The following is a 21,111-nucleotide window of genomic DNA, read 5'->3' as shown; positions in this document are numbered from 1 at the left end:
GTAGTTTGGTATTCGAGAATGGTACCAAATCTGAGGAAGCGACTCATATGCTTGAGGGAGGGCTGCCACGCAGAGGGACTTTGATAACTTGAAGAAGTAGGCTGTCAGGAACCTCATTAGGTTCAGCAAAGGCAAAGTTCTGCACCTGAAATGGACGACTGCATAAAAGGGAACAGGCTGAGGGCTGACTGGATAGAAAACAATTCTGCAGAAAAGGATATGTGGGTTCTGATAAGCTGGGGATAAGTCAGCAGCATACCGTTGCAGCAAAGGATGCCAAGGGCATGCTGCGCTGTATTAGCAACAGTGTAGGTAGGAGGTCAAGGGAAATTATTTTTCCCCTCTGTTTGGCATTTTTGATACCATATCTGGAGTACTGTGTCCAGTGTTGGACCCGCCAGTAGAAGAAAAGTGTTGATAAACTGGAGTTAATGCAGCAAAGGTCCACCATGGTGGTCAGGGGGCTGGAATATGTGATGTATGAGGAGAAGCTGAGAGAATAGGGTTTTGTTCAGCCTGGAGAAAAAAAGCTAAGGAGAAATCTTATTGGTATTTAGAGCCTTGTAGAGGGTATAAAGGAGACAGTCTGTCAGATGCTTCTTGGACCTGCATAGGGTCAGGATGAGATGTAAGGGTCACAGGCTGCAACATGGGAAATTACAATTAGATGCAAGGAACTTTTTCACCATGAGGGTGCTTAAACATTGTGACAGAGACCCAAATGTGTGGAATCTCAATCCTTGGAGAAATTTAAAATTTGACCGGACAGGACCTGAGCAACCTCCTCTCATTTGACCTGATGGGAGGAACGGGTTGGATTAGATGATCATCAGAGCTCTTTTCTGACCTAAATTACACTGTGATTCTTGCAAAGTTGTGCCTCTGTGTGGGTCTCACTGCAAAATCTTAACTGTGGCTTCTGAGAGTTGATTTGTCTTCCTGTTACCTTCAATAGGTTCTAAGTTAGGCCTTTATGCCTCCAAAACACAGAATCACTTTAAAAACTTACTGCTAGCCTCTAAGGAGCAAGTACGGTCTCTGTACCTTTGCGTTAACGTTCAAGCGATTTAACATTTTGAACACAAATATAGCTTAAAGCTTTGTGCTTTATTCTCCATGTTCACTCTTGGTGGTGGTGTGAGAGTAAGCCGTCTCTGCTTAAGGATTTTCGGTAACTCTGCCTCAAGCTGTGAACTTGTTTTTCCCCTTCTCTATATTAGACAGGATGGACAACCAGCAGAAAAAGGAAGTGTTGACATCCTAGCTTTTGCCTTCTCCTCATCAGGAAATTATTTTGCCTTGACAGATGACAACAAACGTCTGATTCTGTTCCATACTAAGCCTTTGTGGGAATGTGTTAGTGTCAGGTAAGGAATCAGGATGTTGCATGTCACTTCGTTATGCAGCTATGGCTGATAACTTAGAGTTACAAAATAGTAGTTCTTAAGGTGCAGCTATTTGTAATTGCTGTGCTTCCTTTTTTTTTTTTTCTTGTACTTCTTCAAGCAAACCTAATGTTTCCTGGGATTTCAAAGGTATCTGTCAAGAAGTTATGTATGGTATGTCACGCACCAAGAATGGGAGCGCAGGCTTTTGTATCTTTGGCAAAGAAAACAATAAATCTCTTTGCTTCTTCCAAGAATCAGTGTTTACATCTTTAAACTGAGTCTTTACGTGTTCTTAGTTGATGTTAAGGTTGAGTCTTCAAGAACTATACCGAACAGTTTAGAGAGCGCATTGCCCAGTTCTATTGATCTCTGATAGACTGGGAAAAGAGGGTATTTCAGGGAGCTTGTGAAGTCTGTCTTAAGAACATATCTTTAGGGATGCTGCCAGCTGTTTTCCTTCTGTAATACTGCCCTCCTGAGAAAACAGTCTGTAGCTGTCCACCAGAGGTCCTCCATTTACAAATTTTTCATTGCCACTCGTGACAATTGTCTGTATAAAAGAGGACCATGAAGGACTCCCTGAGAAAATAACTCAGCCTGTGAGGTCCCTGCTTCTGGTGGTCTCTGAGAAATGTGAGGCCCTGGTTGCAAAGTAGTGGACTCGCATCCTACAGTCTCTCATCTTGGCTGTGTTTGGGGGGGTACGTGATGGACCTTGGGTGGGTTAACCAATGTTATAGTGAGTAAGCAGTGAACAGAAAAAACAGAACTGTCCAGTTCTGTTCCGCTTAACTTTTAATCCTTTCTTTGTGATGAGATGTCTGTGGAGCCCATTGAACTAAAAAGGGTGCCCTCTACTTGCTACTGTATTAAAAAGAATTTCAGATAGTTTCAAATACTAGTCTCTAACCAGACTCCCTGACAGTTTTGTGTCAGTACTATTTTCTTCTCAGCTGTAAAATATGTGGCCACCTTTTTGCTGTATGAATGACTCGGACAAAAAGTAAAATAAAACAACTCTCTGATCACTGTTTTTTCACTGGGGAAAGAGTCCTTTCCAGTTGCTTATGTCTTGTCTTTTTGGAATGCATGGTACTCTCACTGGTACGTTTATTCAGGTGATATAACGCTCTGTGGACTTTGAATAATTTCTCTCCAGAGACTAGCTAATCCTGAGCTGTGGCAGTATGGGTCTGCTGTGCCTGGTCTGGACTGAATGTGAATTTGTCCTCTTGTTTCTTCTTGCATTCTTTTTTTCTTCTGCTGCTCTGCCGTGTTCTTCCTGTCTGGAAGATGCCAGTGGATAATTGTTTGACATTTTGATTTTCTGCTAAAAGGTCAGCTAGGACTACAGTTGGATTTTATGGAATGTCACTGCCTCCTGTTAGAAAAATGGGAGTACAGGCAGAAGGATCACTGCGTTACAAAAGAAGCGTCAAAGTTGAGCTATGTAACTTCTTATGGCAGTGTTTTGTGGCAAGCTGTGTTAAAGGTTTCATGCAGTGCTAGCTTTTACAGTAAGCTCATTTCAGATAAGGGGAACTTCTGAATCTGTACGTAAGAGTAAAGGCAGTGCAACCAAACCTGGAGTAAGAATTTTTTTGTTGGAAAGTAGCTTATTTCAAAGCTGTACTTCCTGAGCCTGTGACATCTTAGTGGGCATCCATGTCCTATGCATTTTCCTATTGTTAAGATATTCCTTTATCAGTCACTAAAAAGCACTAGAATTTCTGTCTGGCTATGTGAAGAGCAGTACATGTGTTCTTTCACCTGCAGAGGTCACTGAATTTCAGCAGCAGGTGAACAGAAAGGTCCAGTTCTTATGAACTCCAGTATCTACAGTCCTAAAGTATAATGGTAATAGCAATGGCTGTTACGGTGCAGAAACTTTCTCTATGGTAAATGATTCAACCTGTTTTAAAACTTGTTTTCTGACACATGGTCCTTATGTTTACCTGAAAAGTCATGATAAAATCATTACTTGCTGTGCTACTAATTGTAACTATAAGATACTGTCAGATGATGTGAGGAAGGCAGAGTTGGAGGTCAGGGTTTTTAATGGACAAGATACACCGAGACTCTGACTCTGTTAAAGTGTAAAGGAATACGAGGAGGAAGAGTCCTTAAGGCTCACAAAGATGAACTTTCTTTTACAGAACAAAGTGGCAGTTAGAGAAGTGGTTTCAACACAGCTTTTTGCATGTGTTGTTTCAAAGGGCTTTTTACTAGGAGACCTCTCACTTTGCCTTCTTTTCCTGATGCGTTTAGCTTTTAGTTTTATTACGGAGAGCGCAAGGAAGTTCATCAGGCCTTTTTCAGAAAAAGGGCAAGCTGCCTAGTTAGACACTCCATTCAGAAAATACCTAAGCAAAGTATAGACATGTAGTTTTAATGGTATCTTCTTCTTTCTCCCACCCTCCAGGTATTTGCAGTTATACAGTATATTCATTTAACAGGACTCAAAAATCCTGTTTTCACCTCCCTCTCCTGCCCACTCTTCTTTAGCATTATTCTCATTGCTGTCATTTCAGGGATGTGGCATGTGAGAGCTTCTTAGGCAGCCTTTGTAGGTCTTTGCATTTAACTGGGTCTGAGTCCAGACTTTCTGAAGTTGCTACACAAAACTGTTCAAGCTGTGCCATTTTTCTTTCAGATCCGTGAATAGGAGATGTACTGCCGTGATTATTACAGCGGCTGAGGATAAGATTCTGGTTGCCGACAAATCTGGTGATGTCTATTCTTATTCAATAACAGAACCCCAAACGGAAGGAAAACTTGAACTGGGTCACTTGTCTCTGCTATTGGATGTGGTAAGTACATGCTTCTGTGCAGCTTCTGTACAAACTTGCTCTCGTACTTGTGTTTCGGTTTTTCATTGTTGTCCCAGTCCCAACTTTGGGTCCTCCCACTAAAGATTTCTAGTCTTCTTTGGTATAAACCAAGTGGATGATCTGTGTTTTTTCCTGCTGAATGTCTGTGTGAACACGGAGTTTGGAAAGGAAACGCATGGGTTGTCTATTCTGGGAGCATGATTGTTCAACAGTTCTCCATGCTACAGTCCTGGAAGACTGAGAGAGAGAGAAAACCACACATGGGAATTCACCCAGTTCTGTCCTGTCAGTTTAGCTCATCAGCATGACTAGTGTCTTTCTTTTTAAGATGCAATGGGATTTCTGCTGTACTCCTGCTGGAGTTCAGTGGCTTTCATTGGACTCAGTAGTCAGTGTCGCTTGTCTTAGCGAGGAAGAAAGTTGCTGTCATAAAGATTTGCTTCTATTGTAAGTGGAAGCATGTGGTTTGATGCTTGCACCTGCCATTCAGAGTAGGAAGAAACAGGTAGTTTACTGCTTTCTTTTTCCTGGTGAGGAAGAAAAGCATTTAAAACAAACGTTCAGGTATTGGGCTCTAAAACTCTGTCTTTATCAACAGGCGCTGAGTCCTGATGACCGGTATATCTTAACGGCGGATAGAGATGAGAAGATCAGGGTCAGTTTGGCTAAGGCCCCTCATAACATTATATCTTACTGTCTGGGACACAAAGAGTAAGTTTATTGTGTGCAAATCTTCATTGTGCCGAGATGGATGAAGTGCTTGTTTCCCCAAAGCATATTAAGCACCAGCTACATCTGGGTTACAGACTCCAGAGACTGGGGGTTGTTAGTTCAGGATAAAGCCTACCTCAGTCTTCGGAAGGGCAAGTCTTTGTCATTTGAGCAGACTGAACTCTAACAGTATCTTGATGCAAAGCTCAAGCTTGGAGGTACTGTGGTAATAAAAATTAAAAACAGCTGTATCAGTAGGAAGGATGGAGCACTGCCTGCATAGGCATGCAACTGTAATGAGCTAGAGGCCAGAAAGTGATCCCATGAAATAGATTCTAGGACTCACACTTCTTAATGTAGTTTCCTTGTCTTTCTGGTAGCTGAGAAAAAGGGACTTCTGTGTTTTTCCTGAGATTGGTTCTTTTGCTTTGGGCAACAACAGTTAGACAAATAGAAGGATATGTGGAAGATGGATCATAGGAGACATTCCTATGGGAGGATATTGCGGTGGTATGTTATTAAGTCCAGCATGATGCAGGGTTCCCTGTACTTAAAACAAGAAGAATGCTTTTTCCTTCTCATTACAGTGATCTGGGGAAGGGAAGGCACCAAAACAATCTGCTAGCTATGCCGATGTGATTCAGATGTGCTCTGACCTGCTGGGAGAGCAGTAGTTGCTTTGGTACAGGAATAGACAATGTCTTCTAGCTAGTACGTTGGTACACCGTTTTTGGTCTATGGGAGGGATTGTGTTTTCCCTTTCCCTCTCAGTAGTCCTCCCAAGAGGAAGGAAAACTCAAATGGCTAATAGACTTTAAAAGATTTTTCCATCCTTATTTTGCTTGCTAAAATGACTGTCAGTTGTGGTATTTTCAAAGTCTTTTGAGTTTATCTTCCATCTATGTTTGTTTTGTGGGCTTTTGGAGAGTTGTTTTTGGGGGGGAGACTTGTGCAGGGGAGGATAGTGCAAGTTTTTTGCTGTGGCCACTGCTGTGTTCTGAGGTCCGTGGTGGCAGGGTAGCAGAGAAGATATGACCCTACATAGGGCAGAGAGCGTGCATAATTCTGCTCGTCTGGCTGCTGGGTTCCCCGAGGATAGCACCGCCCTTCAGGCACGTTCCTTCACAAGATGATGCAACATGGAGCAGTGAACACGCTTTATCAGGGGCAAGGGTTAAAGTAAGACAGTGTGACCGGGGAGCTTGAGATATTGGTAGCAACCCATCCGAAACCTACCCAGCAAGGTGTTTTAATAAAGTATTTAGGACAAAGATTAATCAAATCATTTGGTAGTGCAACCTGGGTAGAGTTGACATAGTTTAAAAGAAGCAGACTTTACGTATTAAAGATCTAAGCAGCCTTTGATCAGATAGGATTCTGTAGCATATTTACACAGCCATGTCTGATCTTTCTGCCTATTGTGTACACACAGTTGTACTTTCTAATGAATACAGAACTTGATGTTCAGAAAAACACTTTTCAACAGGGGCTGTTGTGCCTACACAAAGAATTCATTAGTGGTTGCACAATGGGAAGGCACTTAGTGTGAATTGGTTGAAATGTATTTAAAAATTCAATATTTAAATAAGGAATAGAATAAGTGAAGGAGTATATAAAGCAGCTGTAATTGTCGGTCTTGTTTTACACTCCTGGATTTTCCTCATTAAATGGGGTGCATGATGATTCTTTTTTAATCTGTTATGGTTGTATGCACCTTATGGACCTACCATTACTGCTTTGTCATGGGAGCTTATATTACAATGACCAAATCTTTTCCTTCCTTTTTTAAATTTTTATTGTTTAATGGCTTTTAAGTTGTGCTCATTTTCAAAAGCAAGACTGTCCACTCAGATAATGTTCTATGTACTAGTCAGGGCATTACATTTTACGTTGCTGAGCTCCAAGTTAATAAGAAATTACAGAAGTTCCGGTCCTCTTACTCCGCGAAAACAAGTCATCGTAGACGTAGAAATATTACACACCTATGAATAGCAAGGTTTCTAGCTGATTATAGACGCTCTTGGTACATTGCTACATGTTTGTTTTAAAACTTCATAAAGATTGCTTTTGAATGATTTCCAGCTGTAATGGAGGAGATGTCGTATTCTGAAGGATGAGTCCTCGCTGATGATGTGTTTTGAAAACAGCTGTTGACAGTTCTTGTTTTTAATGCGCATCACAAATTCAGGAAGGGGAACAAACTACCCAAATAAATGTATCTCCATTGATAATTTTGGTTTAAGTGGCAAAGCCCTCCGCAGTCAGGAGGGGGTTGGTAGAATCCCGAGAGTACAGGTAGGAAAATATTTTTTCTGTTAACTGGGTCGCTAGTAAGTATAGTGTATATATACTATACTAGGTATGGTGGATATACTTTATCTTCCTCTTAACTAGCTTGATGGGGAGAATCACTTTGTTTAGTTATTATAAGATTCTCTTTTAAAATGGATATGTTCTCTTACTGTGTGTGTTTAAAGACCAAGGTGTCACACAACAGAGTTCAACTTTTGACTACTTTCCCTTTAGGTTTGTAAGCAAAATATTTGTCATACCCAACTATCCAGATCTGCTGTTGTCAGCTTCTGGGGTATGTATTGCAATTGCTTCTAGAAAGTATTTTTTCTTAAAAGTTTAGACTTTAAAACCGTTATCTGCTTGTGCCTCCCTCCAGCTCCCCTGGGACACTGACAATAATTTCCCTTTGGTTTCCAGCTGCCTCCCTCCCTTTCTTTTCACCCTCACTCCCTTTCTCGGCTTTCTGTTCTGTGTTGAGCCATTCTATTGGTAGATCATATAGGAGCGATTTTACTGTGTTTATAACACAGCTATTGTTAACATCTTTGGGATGGAGAAATGAGAAAGTCCTCAATATTTCTTCATCATTAGCTCCTGCTTCAGAGCACAGGCAAACTGTAGTCAATGGACTATATAAAAAAAACCTTTGAAGCAAATTAGTATTACGTCAGCCTGCCATGATAATGAACGTCTTGAGAATTTATGGCCTTTGAATCCTAGATTTTTTTACAGCACTTAAGATGAAAGAATAGTTCATTCTTCACGATCCCACTTGCTTTCCCCATGAGACTCCTTTTGAATTGTGTCCTCATGTGTATATCCCCATAGTGTGTCCAGTGTGTGTTGTGTGAGATTGCAGTGCAGTGCTACACAATGCCTTGGATGACAAGTGAAGAAGTGAGTTTTTCCTCTCCCTCTTCTCCCCATATTATTATTATTATTATTTTCTTAATTGGTGGGCTCCTGCTGTCAGGCCAGAACTGTAAAGATGGAGTTGACCTAACAGAGAAGCACTGTTCTTTATATCTCAGACTACCAGAGCTGCATAGGAAGAAAACATGTTTTCTCTGAAGGCTGTGTTAATTCTTAGCATTTGGTTTCAACTGCTGCTGTTGCTTCCCTGAGGCTGATGTCTCTTGTTCTTCTGTAATTTCTCTCTAAGCATCTCTAGTGTTAGTGTTGTGTGCTTTGTTAGGGCTGTGTTTCATTCTTAGGAAGTTATCTTTTATGACTCTGTTTTTCTAGAAAGGTGTTCAGTTCCTCTCCAGGAGGGTTACTAAATCAAATGAGAGTTTGGTTGGTAATAAGGGTAGGGGAGGAGAAGGGCAACCTGAAGGAATTGCCATTAAAATACTGAGCACGTGTATTATTATTGTACTGTTTGGAAGAGACTTGAAATTCCCTCCTCCAGCTACCCAATTTCCACTTCAAAGGGAAAATTAAAGTTAGCATGATTGAATAATTTAAAATTGAAGGGAAAAGTTACGTTAAGATCTCAAACTGCAGATAAAGCATTTTAATTAACTAAATGGCTATTTAGTGACTTCTGTGGGAAGCTGCTGAGGGAAATGGGGCTTAGCTGAAGGCCACAAGCGGCCTCTTTTTGCCTAAGGCACCGTTAGTAATCAGCCTGTGTCCACTTAAATCTGTCCAGGATTGTACCGTGAGACTTTGGGAGTACAGAAGCGGGAAAGAAGTGTACTGCTGTCATCTAAGCAGTGTCAGTGAGCCTGAGGCAACCAAAACTGACCAGGTATGGCTACATGATAAGCTGTGTGTTATTGCTTTTGCCGTCCTCCTGAACCTTATGACTCCCGATCATGTTTGTTGCGTTTTATATTAGGAGTGCCTTCCTTCACAGAGTGGTTCTGTAAGGCCTAGAAACTGTTAGAATAGCTGAGATTTGGAAAAAGGAAGAAAGTCTCTGAAATTCATTCGTGTCTCACGTGCATTTCTAAAAATGCCAAGCAGTGACTAAAATAAGCTCTTCATGATTCTTCCGAAATATAAATTCTACAAACTGGATAACAAAAATGACTCAGTGTCTTAGTCAGAAAATATTTTCTAAAATTGGAAAGATCTAAAAATTAATTCATGTACAAATATTAAGATAGTAGCTTTAACACTCGAAATTATATCTGAGCAAAAGGCGACTTTGTAATGTTTGTAACCAGTTCCCTGAAAAAGTATTACCCCATGTAATTCCTAGGCTTGTTATTTTGAGTTGTTCTGAAACTTGGCCGTGTCCAAAAGGAAAATGTAGAAGTCGTGTCCACCTAGCTGGTATCAATCTGGGTCCAGCAGGATTGTGGGGGTTAAGACTGGGGGAAGAATTAAAACTGGGGCAAACCTACAAAATTACTTTGCAAGTATAGCCTTCTAGAAACAAGTGGATCAGGGAGTTTCCAAGCCAAAATTTTTAGTCTTTGTGTTTGAATGTAGCTAATGAGTGCTTGCTTGCAAACAGTGTAATTTGATATCCGTTGAATCTGTATCTTCAGTAATGTTGCAAGGTATTTCCTTTGCGGGGCGGGGGGGAAGGGATGATCTTATGTTAAAATACTTCTCTTTCTAGCTTTATAGGACCATTGAGGACTAATAAGTAACTTTACTGTGAACGTAAAAGGAAGAGGAAAGTCACATTATTACTTTTAAAAATGTTAATTGCTGCTTAGACTGGCTTAGCATTTAGTGAGATAGCTTGCACCGAAATTAGTGGTGCTTGATCTCACGCTGAATCTGAACTCCATTGCTGGAAGACAAGTTTGTTCAAAATAATACTGAACTGTATAATGAATCTTGAAGGTAGCATTGGGTAAACTAACAAATATTAGAAAACAAACAGCAACTGATCAAAAGGAAAAGCTTCAACTGTCTTAGAATGCTTTTGAAGTTTTTAGAACATATTTTCAGAATACTTGCCATCTCCTGACACACCTGATAACGTCCCTTCTATCGGTACTCTTTGTATGCTGATGGAGTCTCTCAGTAGAAATTAGATGTGGCTCTCATCTCTAGTTAGCTTCTTTCTTTACTCTCACTGTGAGTAAACAATTACGAAAAGGGAAAGCACACCAAGTGAGCATCAGTTAATCAACTATATTCCTGCAATATTTTGCAGTTCCTCTAGCCATTGGCATGTACTGTGTCTCCTAACGGTCTTTTTGGAAACCTCAGGCTGACCTGTTCCTTGAATCTGCAAAATTCTAGTTCTTACGAATTCTTACAGGCCTTTTAAAGTTCGTCTCCAGTAACACTAGATTTGCATCATGCTTGTGGGGTGCAGAAGACTCAGTTGGCTTCCAGAATTCATACATGTTAGCAGCGATCATGAGGCAGAGTCACAGTGATTACAGACAGATTTAAACCTTAATGCTGTGGAGTGCCAGCTGTGTGCGGTATTGCTACACAGTTGTCAATATGTATTTCTGTCTTACTAGCTCTGCACTGTTTTAAATCGTTGTATGACCATTAATTAAAGTATCATATGACATACTTAATAATCTGCATCCTGGTTCCAGGCAGGATTATCCAAATAGTAATTTTGAGGGATTGTTTCTCCTCTGATGGCTGGCAGGACCAAAAGAAGCCTGTGTTTTTATGGCATTGTCTTCTCTGGCATTTTTCGTGCTGGCTGCGTCCAGTGGTGATAGTTAGCAATCCTGTGCATTCAACTGTATCAAAGGGCAAAGATCGACTTCATGACCTAGTCCGGCATCTATATTCTGGGTGTAAGGGAACAGTCTCTTCAGTTAGCACTTTATAGGTTATAATTTGCATGCTGGGTTCTAATGACTCTGGCAACTAGAGATCACATTAGGATATAAGTTTTTCTTTTACTTCAAGTTGAATTTTATTTTTACCGTTGGTACACACTATGAATGCACTGAGGCTTGAACTGAACAGCTTGGTTCCATTATTATCGTGTTTCATCAGTAATGACAGGACATATGAGCATGTAAATGTGGGTTTGTTTTCATCATCTGCCAAGCAGAATATGTCTGTATTGGGAAATGAGGAGTGTTCTTGAGCAATGTAGTGGGTTTTTTTTTGTTTTAGCAGAAGGATTGCGGATCCCCCATTCATTTTCCCCCTAGAATAGGAGTAATTCTCTAATTCTGTGGTGCTGTGTAAGTATTTTTCCCCCTTCAGAGCTTTCACCTCATCTGATCTTCTTGACAGCAGAAGCTTGTTTAAAGTCCAGAGCATGAACCGCATAACTCCACTCCAGTGCTTCAATATATTAATTTCTCATAGGGTTGTTACTTCTCACAGATGACATCAAAGTTAGTTTAAAAGTGTTGGCAGGCTGATAACACTGGCACATAAATATTGAATCTGTAAAGAGAGTATCAAGTGAACTTTTGTTCATCACAGGCTTCTCTAGTAGCTTTTCTTTAAGTTCACTATTTTCGTAGGCTTATAGTCAAGATACTATTCTGGGGCTTGCATATACTTCAGTGATCATTAACTTACCCGGTGCAAAGTTAAAGAAAGGAAGGAGCCTGCAAAGAAGATGCCTTTTTCTGTCTCTGTCCAACTGTGAATAACATTTGGTTCAAATCAAAGTCTCCTCCTCCTTCCCCCAGTGAGGGTGGGGGAGAGCTGCTGAATATTTCAGGTTCACAGAAACCCTTTGTCTGTCTGACAAAGCACTGAACTAAGTAGGTGGGTACTTCCTATCACTGCCTTTACGTTGAACGTTTGCCATAAGACGGTCAGAGAGAAGCTTTCTTATTAGAAACAAAAATCACTTTTTTTTTTTTTTTAATACCTTGGCTTGTTTTCTTAAATGTCTAAATAACCCTCTGGTGGTTGACGATAAGAGATATCCGTTCTGCTCCAAAGCTACATTGTAAATGGCTCTGTACTGCAATAGTTAGAGTTAGATGTGTTAGCTGTAGTGACCCTTGCTGATTCAACCCACTCAACCTCATGCTGTCCTGTGTTGGAAACCAAAAGCATTTTTTTATGCCTGTGGAGGAGGCCTGGGTCCCACTGTCAACCATGGAATTACACTTTGTATTTCTACAGCGTAGCTCCATCTGTTCCAAAGAGCTCTTAAGCGTATCTTTCTTTTGATAGTGGCCTTTAGAAAATGTTCTTCTGTGCAAAGAAATGATGAAGTACGTGAGCAAGAAGTACATGCTGCTAGGTGATGTTCTTGCTTGCTTCCCCCTCCTTTTCTTCTCTTGCTGGAGATGCACTGTGTAGCTCATTTTTGGCTTTATTTGTGTTGTTAATTAACTTTCCCACAGTTGGTTCATCTTTTGGTAGTCGTATCGGGTCTTGTGGAAAAAGCATTAGCTTTTTGTATTAAACTTGCTGTCTTGAATGTTTGGAAGCTATGCAGCTTGTTTTGCTTTCCTAGACTGATTGCAGAATTCCAAAATAAGTCCCCTGACAATGCTGTACATCAGCTGCTAGCTCAAAGGGTAGAATCCTTTGGTTACTCCCAAATTCAGCTGCTTGTGCTGATGAACTAGGGCTTCTGCCCAGTGACAAGTGTCATCTCAGGGAAGGAGGTGAAGGCTGGGAGGGGATAAAAGCAAAGGGGGCTTAATTCTGCCATCAGAGTGACGAGATGACATGTTTTCCCTGCCCTAAAGGGAACGACCCACTGCTTCTCTCATGGGAAGGTTTTATTAGGCAGAAATTATGATGTTATCACTACTTATATACTTTAGAGCGAGCTTTTTTGCTTTTGCAGTCTCACCTTTCACATTATATAAGAGATGTTTTTAAAAAAAAAAAAAAAAAGCCCCAAGTTCTTAATTCCTGCTCAGGTAGCCTCAAATCAGTTGCTGTGTAGTTCAAGTAGTATGATGTGTCCAGCAAAGACATTTCCCTGACTCTCCCTGAAATAAAACTATATTTCTTCTAAATTAAAAGTGGGTTGTTTTAATGAAGAAAATGTCCTGAGACAGTCTTGCCTTGCTCTTCAGAGAACGTTTCCTGTTGAGCAGTAGACTTCACCCAGATACAGGCCGAAATCTGGTACAACCCAGCAAGGCTATTGGCTGTGCATCGCTGTTCTCTTTTTAACAAAACGTAACGGTTGCTAATGGCTTGTACTTATAAACTCTAAGCTATTGATGTGGTATTCTAGCTGAGCAGGCTTAATGTTGGTATTTTCGCCATAACCATTACAGGAGAGAATTTTTAAAGGTGATGTATTCTCCTTCAGCGTCTATCTGTTAGTTTGTCTATTAAGTGAAGTTCAGCAAAACCTTTACATTTGACCTCTGGATAACCGCGAAGGGAGGAGTGTGGAAAGCTTCATAAAACTACAATCATTGGTACAAAAAATATATTTGACTGCAGTTTAAATATAATTATGTTGCTTAACTTACTATAAATTAAGACATCTGCTAAAATTTAAAGGCTAAGACATGAAATTGAATGTAAATTTTCTGCCTATAGATGATCTCTAATTTATTATAATAATGCCTCTCTTTTTTTTTTTTTTTTCTTTTCCTAATAGAAGTACACTGTGTCAAGAATAGCCTACTGCTGTCAAGGTGGTTATGCCGCCATTATATGCGACTGGTAAGAGTAAATGGAATAATGGCTAAAGTCTCCCAGGTCCTGTGAAGGAGTGAACAGCTTTCACTGTTGGATGTCTTAGCTTTCCTGCAGTCTGAGCTACTTTGTACTCTGGATTTTTGAGTGTCATAGGCATTTCTGTGGCCTTGCAGGAAAGGTGTGAGTCCTTATTGTACTTGATCTGAATTCAGAGTTGAGTTATAGCATTAGCTAGCTTAGTTAGCTTTTGCAGAATTTTATGCTGCCTTTTTCTTACGGTAGGAAACAGCCAGGCTAGCAGGAGAGCCCTAACTGGTACTCAGAATAGCTCCTGAAATTGCTGTGCTGGACCAATATAGTCTGGGTTCTGTTTATTCAGGATGCTGTGACACCAGAGCGTGCAAACTTCTGTTGCCATGTTCTGCACCTGTAAAATGTTTAGAACTACAGTGTTACTTCAGTTTAAAACCTTGGAGAGGCTGTGACTCTTGGGTTCAGACGTGGGTGTTTTCATTAGGAAAGAGCACCAGGGAGCAGCAGGGCCAAGAACTGAGGAACCTTACTGTCCAACTCTCAAGGAAATGTCTTGTGGGGATGAATAAACACCCTTCCCTGCTCTTTCCACAGCACCTTAAGCCTGCCAAGAAAGCTGTTTTAGCTTAAAAAAACTTGGCAAGAGGAAAGGGAGAGCCTGCTAGAGCTGCCTGTGTGGTGAAATGGGCGGTCTGTCCCCCTGATGAACTTGCTCTTTGCCAGAGTAAGGAGCCTTAGCTTCTTCCTATCACACGTGCTGCCAGGCAGAGCAGTTCTGTGCACAAGCATCCAAACTAGCTCTGGAAATGGAAGCAGTGTCAGCAGAGGCCTGCACCTGTGTTAGTTAAGCCTGGTAACACACACACTCTGTGTTACGTTTTTATTTCCAGCTCCACAGCCCAGCATTTCCAAACAGTGTTGTCATGTAGACATAGTCGCGCATTCAGAAGGGAGCTGAGGGATCCTGCCTGGCACACTGTAGACCTATGCAAGGGATGTTAGGAAGCTTTGTCTGTAGAGGCCATGTCTGGTAGAGGAAATGGATGCTGACAGGAGAGATGGAGATGACTGGCTTGCCATTGTGGTGCTTGAATCCTGTTCTTTAGCTACTTCAAGATTTCCTATCCCTCCTATCCCCCATCCTCTTCTCCTCTCCTCTGGCATGAAATTCCTTTCTGGTTTTACTTTTACTGGTGCTCCCTCAAGTTAGGCCCTGAAGGCCACTTGTGCTATGAGACAACACTTCTTATGGAAATCCCTAGTTATCCTTGCAAAATCCTGACTGCTCTTTCTTTCATATAACATTTGAAAAGCCATACCTCACATCTGAGGTATCTACAGCTTGTGCCTCAGATCGTGCAAGCAAACTGCACATGGAGTGCTATGGTGTTTTTTGCAATTGTCAATGACTTTGCTTTGACTCTGTTTGGAATTGGAGTGGGTGATTGCAGTTTACTGTGCCAGTGGTGGCTGTAGGTGGGTTTGGTACTTACAGTAATTAAGTCTTTTCTCTCAAAAGTATTCCCACAGTCTACATCTTTCAGCTTGATGCCATTGCCCAGCAGCTAGTTTACAGACAGCAAATCTCTCTGAAACATAAAGGTTGGGACATTGCATTTGAAGAAACAGGAGATTTATGGATTTTACAGGAAGACAGAGAAGCCCCTCTTCTGTTGTACAGACCAGACGATGGACAGTGGAAGGTAGGTATTTTTCTTATGCTAAAATCACGGATTGTTTGCGTCATCTTCAGGCCACAGCAAAAGCGGAAATAAACAACGCTCTGTGAAAGCTAAATGGCACGCTTCTCTGTTTACGTCTTAAGACTGAGACTTAAGTCTTGGATACATCTCATTCTACTTCTGTCACCTGTGTATAATGCAAAGCTACCGGGAGCTTGTTACGATTACTAGTCTCGTCTCTTGAAAAGCTAACGTGGCATAGTGTGATCAAGTGGAGTGACTGTCAGCCATTGCACTCAGTGCTTTAAGCCACTGCCTCTGCTTTGTGTGTGCTATACATAATGATTTTAAAAACACAAAACAACAAAATTCCCTTGTGATTTTTTTTTCTGAGTTACAAAAAAAAAAAAATCCTTCCAATGGATCCTGTGGAGGACAAGGCATTTTGGTAGTGTTAAGATGAAAGTTATTAGCATTGAGAGCAAGGAGTCAAAGTTGAGGGTTGTGCTATCACATATCAGCCTATTAAAAAACTGGAAACTCCCTTGTTATCCTAGCAAGTCCCAAACTAAAAGTGATATAGTTATGAGGTGATTTTAATTTAAACTTTTAAATATGTTCTTTGACCCTTAAGTTGAAGAAGTTCCTTGTGAAATTCCTTTTCCTCACAAATTAGTAAGTAGGAATCAATTTTTTTTCCCTTCAAGCTGCTGAGCTTCCCCAGCAGAACAGGTGAACTCAGGTCAGGTTTCTGTAGCAGTCCTACAAAGAAGGAGGAGCTTAAGAGATCCTGGGGTTTTATACATACTCTACTTTCAGTGTGCTCATCTGAGAGCTTTTGCCTTTTTCAGTGCACTGCGAAATGTCAGATTTCTTGTTCGTTATGCTCAAAATACCATGCGGTGTTCCTTCTTTTCCCAGCCTGTAACCGATGACAAAGGATTACAGAAGATGTCGAAATATCTTAATGACAACTGGGCAGTGTTTGAAGGTGAGAAATTTGGCATAAAGGCCCTGGAACTGCAATTTTACAGTTGAAGTATAAGGTTTAGGAGTAAGATCAGAGTTCAGGTCAGTTTTACTGGCTGTTGAACTTGCTTAATCTTTCCAGCTTCTTCACTTCCTCTGGGATGTCACCATGATTTGTAGTCCTTCTGTGGAGGTTAGTGCAGATAATAAATTAAAGTGTGTTTAGGTTACTCTTCGCACCAAATGGTGTAGATGTCTAGATCTGAATTACAGCATTAGAACTATTTTACGTAGACACCTTAGTGTAAGGATGTATTAGAAACACCCTATAGCTGTGCTGCAGAAGTCTGTCTTACTGCCGTGATAGCGAATGTTGTTGTCATCTTGTCTCTCCCCTGGACTTGAAACTACTAGAAGGACAACAGAGGTGGTAGGAATGGAGTAGCTGTGGAAGGAACAGGTTCACCGTAAAGATGGGCCTTTCAAGTCAATCTTGGTAAGGCAGGTTATATGGAGCCTGATGCGGTGGGAGAGTTTGACCCTGGGTCATCATAGATGAAATCAGTTGGTATCAGGGTTGGTTTTGTCCTTTATTTTTGCCTCAAACCTTGCAGAAAAATAATAAATGATTTATTCATTTGGAAGCAACCTATGTTTCCAGGGTTATGTACTTAAAATAACACCCAACTTTATTTAGAAGCTGAAATTAGTGGCAGTGTTTTTTACAGGGTAGGGGAAGGATGTGGCATATATTAGTGGATGTCTCGTTATGTATTGAGACTTAATTGAAATCTCTCCCTCCTAGCTGTACTTTGCTGGAAGATTAGGAACCTTCTTAAAAAGGTGGTACATTCACTAGCTCACTCTCAGTCTGTCCTTGGAGGTCATACGTAAAGGTGGTTGATTCTCATGGACAGAAGAGTTGCAGGAATGTGCAGTCTAATTTAAAGTCTTCTTAATATCTAGTATTGGATGGTATAGGGTATAGCTGTTATTAAGTTGTGCTTGGTCTTTGAAATCTAAAAGGAAGTCAAGTGCTCCTTTGGAAGGGAGAATGTTTACACGTAGATGGCGCGGATTTGATAGTTATAGCCGAGCAGGTTGTTGAAAGTATGAAATCTTGAGTGAAAATGAACAGCAGAGAAGTAAAAAGAGCAGGCAGGGGAACAGGTTCTGAGCATAATTTGCCAATATAGCAAATTACTATGATCTACTACAGCCTGCTGAATCTGCAGCTGGGAAAGGAGGACTGCTTCAATGACATGGTCTATTATTGTTAATTAGAAGGGGGCGCTCACTTGATGAGCACTTATTCCAACTGCATAATTAGTACTTGAAAAGGTGGTTACTTCTCTTACAAGAGGTGATCATTATCTTGCTAAAATCTAGTCTTAATACCTACATCGCCTCATTTTTTCCCTTTATAAACTTGTTTCACCTGATTGCTGATTCTGTAGGATTTAAGACATGTAGATAATCTTGAAGTAGATATTGAACAGTGACATCCTGCTGTAACTGATCCCAGAAAAGGATTTTGCAAGATTTAGTACAGACTGGTCAAGTAAGGAATAGAATGGATGTGTGAATTGACACCGTGCAGTTTCTCCTAGGGCCAAAGCTGATAAACAGGTTACTCTACTGTGAATGTGAAACTTTCAAAAGTAAAAATGTGCATGTTTCCAAGTGCAGAGAGGAAAGCTTGCTTTGTATGTGTACCAAGAAACAGGGGGATGCTATATGTACGTTATTATGGAGCAGCAAACTTGCTTCAGGACCGTACCCTAGCAAATACTGGATTTCCTTGCATTAAGAGTTTTTGGCAGTGGAAAAAGGTGGGAATACAAAGAGAACTCGAAGCAACTGGCTTTGTCAGATACTCCTCTATCATTTTAAAAACATGGACCTCACCTGCTAGTCTTATTCTGTGTTCTCCACAAAATGATCTGATTGGTTGGCTGTTAAACTCACCTAAACTTAGCCTTGGGGATGCTATGATTAATACTGTGCTAGATTCACAAAAGTGTAGCAAAACTATCCGGGTGAGTGCTTAGAAATGTATGTGTGCTGTTGGAAAGTGTCCCATCACCATGTGTCCTGTACTATTTTGGCCTTATTTCCTAGAGTATTAATTTAAAATAAGTCAGCTAAATACAGTTATGTAACATACACGCTTTGCAGCGGTTAAGTACTGGGGAAAAATACCAACAGGATGTCTAATAAAAAGTTACTACAGCGGTAGTTTTACAAACAGGAGCCTTGAAGTTCTGCAAGTGTGCTCCCACATGTAAAGGAAGTTGTGTGCCCTGTTTGCTTGAAAGTCAGGTGCCTGCCTCTGTATGAATTTTTTAGCCTGAAAATGGAGGCTAATCCAGGCTGTGTGAATGCAGATGCTTCCAAACACAAACCAGGCTTAAACAATATAAAAGCTGGTGTTTATTAAAGGGGATAGCACCACTGTGAAAGAGTGGAAATCCCACTATACAGAATGCCAATACAGGAGACAAGTGATGAGAGCACCAAGGGAATTAACACTTGTGTTCTTGTTTTGCTGCAATTGCAGGTTTTGTTGGTGCAGAGAGCCACTACAGCAGTCTCTACAAGGCTTCTTTTGATAACATGGCCACCTATCTACAGAGGAAAGAGGAAAGGCTACAGCAGCAGAAAAAGAAAAGAAAGGATCTGCAACATGGTTCTAATGGACAAACAAAAAAAATAAAAACTGAAGAATCATTGCTATGACACCACCTGTTAGCTTGTAACTGTCACCAAACTGAAAGGGACTGACCTTGCCCTGAACTGTTTTTAACTGTAAATTATGGAGGAAGACTTGATTGAAACTTGTATTCAGACTGAGGTTTTTAGGTAGCCTGATATGACAATACCCTTTTTGCAGCAGGTGCTGCATTTACTCTATGCCCGAGCTTCTAACAGCATAAAAATGTTAGCAGTTCAATCTAGGAATCTCTGATGCACGATATATGAATATTGGAGATGGTATTTTCCTTGAAGCAGGATTTCCTTTTTGCCTACTGTGTTCAGGCTTGCTTCTTCAGGTAGAAATGCACTGATTGAAGTTGAAGTAAATTTTAATTTTATTTTTTTTTAAAGGTCTTTTAGCTAATGTAAGTGGTATAACGTAACTGGTTATGGAAAAAGGAATATTGCAAAATTCTTGCTGTATACGAAAAGTTGTAGCTGTTTTTTACCCTATGCTTCAGTTTATATAGTAGGGCTTCTGCCTAGGTTCTGACTGAGTGCTTCTTACTTGTAGCCTATTTTTGCACTCCTTGTAGAAATATATTTTATACATGAGAAAGTAAAAGTAAAAAGTGTCAGTCAACTTTGTGCCGTTGGAGGAAGATCCTTCTAATGCGATATGATCCTAGTGTGTCTGTTAAAATGGTTTGAGAGGCCCGTGAGCAATACTTGGAGTGCGTTCTGCCTCTTTCAACAAGAACTCTTTCATTTTGAAATTAGCCAAGAAACACATCTTTTTGAATAGTTAACAAGCGATCCCATAAGGCTCTTGCTGATGCTTCATCACAAGTCAGAGGATATGTGTTCATCTACCAGCTGCCATTATGTTTGCATGGAATCTAATGTACTTCAGCGAAAACTGTAAAACCAGATGTAGAAATCTTCTGTATGATCCATTAAATATTAAGAATTAGCCTATGAACCATGAATAGTGCTCCAGGTCTCTTTATATAGCTGTCATCTCTGGAATATCCTGGATGCTTAAAGATGTTGCACTCAAAAATTTTTAGTTACGTTACTGCGTAAGACTTTGGGGAGCTGTAGCTTGTTTTGAGAAAATCAGCAGTGAAGTGAAGCAGAACTGCCTGTTTGTATCTGCTCAAAACTATAGGCTTGTCCTTATTGTGGGTTCTGCAGACCCCAAGTCTCTCATGCTGAAGGATTTCAGATGGATTTTCGTGTTCCTTGTTTGGAAGTGCCCCCCTAAGGATGGAATGTGTGTAATACAGAGCCGACCCCTCCAGGGTCTGACTACTTTCAGTGATTGCTTGTGTATAAGGAGTCTGCTGCCTTGGCAAAGGTCTCTTTGGGCAGAACTTGTGAAGTGTCAAGAGTGGAATCATCTATTCTGCTTAAAAGTCTCAATTCTGGCAGGGGAAGCCCTGAAGCAAACAAAATGTTAAATGTTGCTACTGCATATGCTGTTATGCGATGCAAGAATGCAATGCCAAGCCCACAAGCATTACGGCCTAATGTAGCAATTCAAACACCTCCATCAGCTATCTGTGTATCAGCAGTGTGAAGCATCTTGTTTGGGTACCACTGAATCTAATGTTTCTGGATCACACTTTCAGTGGGGTCTCCCGTACAATAGTGAAGGTGGTGGGTGGGTATATTTGGGCTAGACAAGGAGTTTTACCTGCTCAGGTATGATGGCCGTTTTAATAAAAAAGTCTGCTGAGACTGACAGACCTGATTATGTAATCTGGAGCAAAGATTTTTGAAATGATGTTTTTTTGTTTGTTTTTTATCTTTTGGCTCTGGTAGAATGGCTCTGGCTAGCATAGCAAACAGCTGACCTGGCGGCTTTTGTGCTACAAAAAGTCCTTGCTGTGTCCTGATGGTTAGCAGGTAGTTTCCTGATCATACATTGACTGGTGTATTAGAAATGATTGTTATGCAATAATGAAATGAATATTA

General features: G+C 40.6%; 1 protein-coding gene across 3 annotated transcripts in view; it reads left to right on the top strand.

Annotated features, from left to right (window-relative positions):
- Positions 1 to 21,111, top strand: part of WDR4 (WD repeat domain 4) — a 24,457-nt gene extending 3,346 nt beyond the window's left edge. For 2 of the 3 annotated variants that reach the window (XM_068915025.1, XM_068915015.1), the window contains 9 exons: positions 1,221 to 1,367; positions 4,042 to 4,198; positions 4,818 to 4,930; positions 7,457 to 7,517; positions 8,880 to 8,978; positions 13,710 to 13,774; positions 15,303 to 15,486; positions 16,387 to 16,456; positions 18,995 to 21,111. In XM_068915025.1, the coding sequence (XP_068771126.1) occupies positions 1,221 to 1,367; positions 4,042 to 4,198; positions 4,818 to 4,930; positions 7,457 to 7,517; positions 8,880 to 8,978; positions 13,710 to 13,774; positions 15,303 to 15,486; positions 16,387 to 16,456; positions 18,995 to 19,173 (1,075 nt within the window). In that variant the 3' untranslated portion in view covers positions 19,174 to 21,111. The remainder of the gene's footprint in view (positions 1 to 1,220; positions 1,368 to 4,041; positions 4,199 to 4,817; positions 4,931 to 7,456; positions 7,518 to 8,879; positions 8,979 to 13,709; positions 13,775 to 15,302; positions 15,487 to 16,386; positions 16,457 to 18,994) is intronic. The other variant, XM_068915035.1, reaches the window with a different exon arrangement.

This window comes from Struthio camelus, chromosome 1 (assembly GCF_040807025.1).
Source record: "Struthio camelus isolate bStrCam1 chromosome 1, bStrCam1.hap1, whole genome shotgun sequence".
Lineage (NCBI taxonomy): Eukaryota > Metazoa > Chordata > Aves > Struthioniformes > Struthionidae > Struthio > Struthio camelus.
This window is presented reverse-complemented; position numbering and strand designations above follow the sequence as displayed.